At 38.2% G+C, this 4,565-nt stretch overlaps 1 protein-coding gene across 1 annotated transcript; it reads left to right on the top strand.

Annotated features, from left to right (window-relative positions):
- The first annotated feature begins 29 nt into the window (after positions 1-29).
- arid6 (AT-rich interaction domain 6) lies at positions 30-4,207 on the top strand. The gene is made up of 6 exons (XM_008325717.2): positions 30-220; positions 845-1,001; positions 1,624-1,676; positions 2,121-2,218; positions 2,301-2,457; positions 2,742-4,207. The coding sequence occupies exons 1-6, from the start codon at positions 209-211 to the stop codon at positions 4,089-4,091; spliced, it is 1,827 nt and encodes a 608-aa protein (XP_008323939.1). The 5' UTR covers positions 30-208; the 3' UTR covers positions 4,092-4,207.
- The last annotated feature ends 358 nt before the right edge of the window (positions 4,208-4,565 follow it).

Genomic DNA, 4,565 nt, shown 5'->3' with positions numbered 1-4,565 from the left:
TGCTCACCTCACACACTCTCATACAGACACACAAACGTTGCGGACAGGAGGACGACTGCTGTCTCACAGGTGTCTTGCAGCTATAAAATTTCTTCCTGCGATTCTAAAACTGAATTTAATTTGAGGAAACGTCGAGTTGTACGGAGCAACGGTTGGTTCTCGCATCACTTTGGACTTGGCAGTGTTATGACCCATGTGAACACTGTCAATGGAAATACAGGTGAGGAATGGAAAAATATCGCATACAGGTTATTACAGATTATTACAGGTAGATTTTAAATCAATAAAAAACACAAACTAATGAAATTAATATGCTTGCAATAAGGCTAGGATACTGTACATTTTTTTGTTTAGTTTTTTCAAGTTTTGCAGCTAATGTGTTTTATTGTGGATTCTTACAAATTAATAACAGCGTCTTAATATCAGCATCTTTAAGATTTTAAGTGGGCGTGTGACAATGAATGAATGTTAGCAGAAAAAAGAAAGAATATAATGTGATTGGGATAAAAAAAACAAAAAACCATCAGCATTCATATCATTACGTAGCCATGCATGTAATAAGACAAGTCATGACGTCCATGCTTTATGCTTCACTTTCAAACAATAGACAAGATGCACTGACATCACTTTTCAGACTCATATCTGTGGTATGTTATTTTAAAGGAAAGGCCAGTGAGGCTTGCACAAATACAAGTGAAGTTCAATGAATAGATAAGACCAGGACATGTTTGACAAAACATCCCTCAACACGACCCGAGTGTCAGAGCAGATCACTGGGGTTCATGTCATTTATCCTAAGGATCACGCTGATCCACTAAACGTCAACTGTGGACTCTGTTGTCAGGCACACGCTGAAATGTCACAGGGAGACACCCAGGAGCAGAGGAGCAAGGAGATGGTGGACAACATCACGGAGGAGCAATTTCTCAAAGACCTTTACCTTTTCATGAGGAAGAGAGACACACCAATAGAGCGCATCCCACATCTGGGCTTTAAACAAAGTACACGCTGACTCTGTTTTTGTTTTTAAAAGTCTTTTTTGTTTTGTTTAGTTTAGCAGAGAAAAAAAATCATACAGCAGTGGACGATCATTTTTTCATCCACAAAGAAAGAAAAAATAAATATAATAAAATACTTAATGGTTTAATTTACAGAATTTTATTAATTTTATTGGAAAAGCAGTGGAAAGAAGTAAAGACTTATTTAATCCCACACTCTCTCTATTATCTCTAAGTTTATAATAATAGTGTATTTTTGGTTTAAAAATTGCTGTATGAGTCAATACCTGCCATTAAATCTTAAAGAATGAAATCATAGTTTTGTGCTGCATTTTCACAATAATGTTCATTACCGATATTATTATTAAAGTCTGTAAGTAATTTGACTTAATGTTAACAGATATAAGGAGAAAATTGATATAAACAATTTTATGCGTTATTTAAAATTTTGGAAAGCAAACAAGTTTAAATTTAGCAGCACTTTTACTCTGAATGTCTTTAATAGCTGAGAGTAAGCATTTCTTACATTTCTGTATTCTTAGTCATTTATTATATCACCGTTAACAAAGATTATACTTATTTAACGTATGGCGTATTTTCTGTTTGTTTTTGTTTTTTGTTCCAGTTGACCTCTTTGTGATGTTCAAGACAGTGCGTGATTTGGGTGGATACCATCAGGTAACAAGTTACACCTGTCTCACAAGTCACATATTATCACGACTACTACAATAACTGTGTTTATAATATAATTGTTGTTACATTATAGTTGTTATTATAACCATTGTTATTATCAATAATAATATTAAACAATAATGTATTATTGTCAGTTAAGTAGTAACAATATAGCTGCTGTCATTGAACAATAAATGTCCAATATTAATTATTACAATCAATGAATACATCTGTACGTACTTGATAGTGTGAATACAGAAATATATGAGAAATATTAGATTGAAATTATAGATAGCAAATATAAGGACAAACGTTTCAAGTTAATAACGCCATGGGTGTGGCATGAATTCGTGTGATGTATTTGTCTTTAGGCATATGTGATATTAAGAAATAGATATAGAAATAAACATATAATTAACCTATTAAAGGTGAATTACATAATATTTGCAGGTTACTGCTCAGCAACTTTGGAAACAGGTTTACAACAGGCTTGGAGGAAATCCTCGAAGCACCAGCGCTGCTACGTGTACTCGCAGACATTATGAAAAGTAGGTGCAACAATGCATGTCTACACCCACTGAGACTGTACTTTGATTTTTATTTTAACACATTCATCTGTTATGTCTATAGGTTGCTCCTGCCCTACGAATGTCACAAGAAAGGCATAATGATGAAGATCTTGCCTCAGCACCAGCCAAAGTTTTTTCACGAAGCTGGTTCCAGCCAAGACAGCAACAGCAGTCCAAAAGGAGTCAAACGTAAACTGCTGACTGGACAGCTACACCCGGTTGGTCCTTTTTTTTTTTTTTTTTTAATAACACAATACAATTAATAACAGAAACACAGGTTCCTGCAAGTGTATGTTTCAGGGGGTTGGGGTGTGGGTGTTTGTTTTAAATAATGCCAATAATGAAGGGCTATACGAGATATGTATATCTATACATATAAATACCAACATTGTCAATATATATATATATATGTAAAGAGAAAGATGGAGAGACAGATACGGAGACACAGAGAGATGCTACACATGTCTAACTGAAGTCCCTTTTGCTGTGTTTGTTTCCACAGAACACTCCTCAACTCCAGACAGATCCACATGGAAAAGTTTTCCCCGTCGGACTTCACTACCCTCCGTACTTTCATCCAGGCCCCATACCGTTGTCCCAGTACACCCCACATTCTTCTTCTGTTTTGGTTTCACAAAGGCCTCCCTCTCCTGAACCCCCATTTGTTTCCCTTCCACATCATCTAATCCCAACAGACAGGATGAAGGAGCCACTGGAGCACTTGCGCCACCTGGCAGAACAGTACAAGAACTCCTCTGGACTGGCGGAGCCACTAAATCTCAGTGTTAAAGCACCGCGTTATGAGATCAACGTGAACCCTACCTCCTCCTTCGCCCCACCTGTATCTAGCAAGAACCCTAAATTCTTAAATAAACCCTCCCCTCTGTACACTGCTCTACATCCACAGGTGTTGAGAAACGAAAACGAAAGCGAAACACATGAAGCTGAAGCCGACATCACGGCAAATCCTATTCTGGTTAAAGAAGGCGGGGCATATGTCATCAATGTCAAAGCCGTAACAGCCACCAGCAGCCCCACACCTGACTGTCCAGCCACAGTTAGTGTAAATGCAGTCACCACAGCAGAGGCACAAAAACCAAGGTCCCCAAATCCAGAATTCTCAATGCAGGCGAAAGAAGAGGGGGGCACCATGGAGGCCGCAGGACTCAATCTCAGTCATTTCCTTCCAGGCCTACCTCAAAACAACAAAGGCAAGATGGAAATTGAAATTCCACTTTCAATGCTTCAAATGTGGCTCAAGCTCTGTGGGCCGTCAGCAGTGATGAATGCAGCCAACCAGCCTCCTTGTGGTCTCACACCTGAAAGGCTGATCACACAGAGAGCCAGCTCGGACCCAGACGTCCTTCCTACCAACCTGTCACGCAGAATTGGGCTGCAACACTGGGGTCTGTCAGCTCCTGAGGATCTAAGGCTAAGGCACAAAGTTGAAGCTATCTCTACACCAACAACCCACACAGCAGCCCACAACAGTACGAGTCAAATTCATTTCAACAGCTACAAGGCTTTGTCTTCAAGCAGTGTCCTGAAAAACAATGTCAACCAGGAGCTCTTTCTATTAGACCGGCAGGATAATGTTGTGTCATGTAATTCAAAGACAACAAATTGCTGGAATGGCTACGACAAAGACAATCAAGCCTCCCACAGCCAGGTCAAATCTGACTTCACCGCTCCTAGAGGTCAGCAAGACTTTCCGGTCTTCATTGAAAACACACACAGAGATAGGTTAGAGTCAAACCATTCAGGAATGGTCAGAGATCCTAGTTCTGCGTTGTTGCACCTGACACCTGAAGAAGTCATGAAGCTAAAAAAGATCATCTCAAAGTCATTGTGAAGACCATCTGAGATTTGAGAAGACAGTTTGAGTCAAACTCTCTATGTTGGTATTTGGGTCATTAAAATGATTAATAACAACTTTATGTTCACAACATTAAGTATGCACTATTGGTCACTATTGTTTTTTTTTTCTTTTAATAATAAATGTTAATATTGTTTCTGTACAGAACCTCTGTTTAACTTAATAAAAAAACTATAATACTAAGGTGTGTATAATTTACAACAAACTAAAAATAGTTTAATATATTGCGGAAGCACTTTTTCACATTTCATAAGTAACTTTGACGAATGAACGATAGATCATTCATCGCAATTACTTGATGCACTTGTACCAATATCCTATTTTCAATTGTGTTCTCACGGAAATCAAGCACTGTTTTTGATACCTCTCTAGGGTTGGCTTTCAATAAATATGCAAAGAACTGGAAGGAAGCACAATAGAGTTGGCACAACAGTGGGTAATAAGATGATG

The sequence above is a fragment of the Cynoglossus semilaevis genome, chromosome 14 (assembly GCF_000523025.1).
Source record: "Cynoglossus semilaevis isolate Cse_v1.0 chromosome 14, Cse_v1.0, whole genome shotgun sequence".
NCBI lineage: Eukaryota > Metazoa > Chordata > Actinopteri > Pleuronectiformes > Cynoglossidae > Cynoglossus > Cynoglossus semilaevis.
The sequence above is the reverse complement of the archived record's forward strand: the minus strand, read 5'-3'. Positions and strand labels throughout refer to the sequence as shown.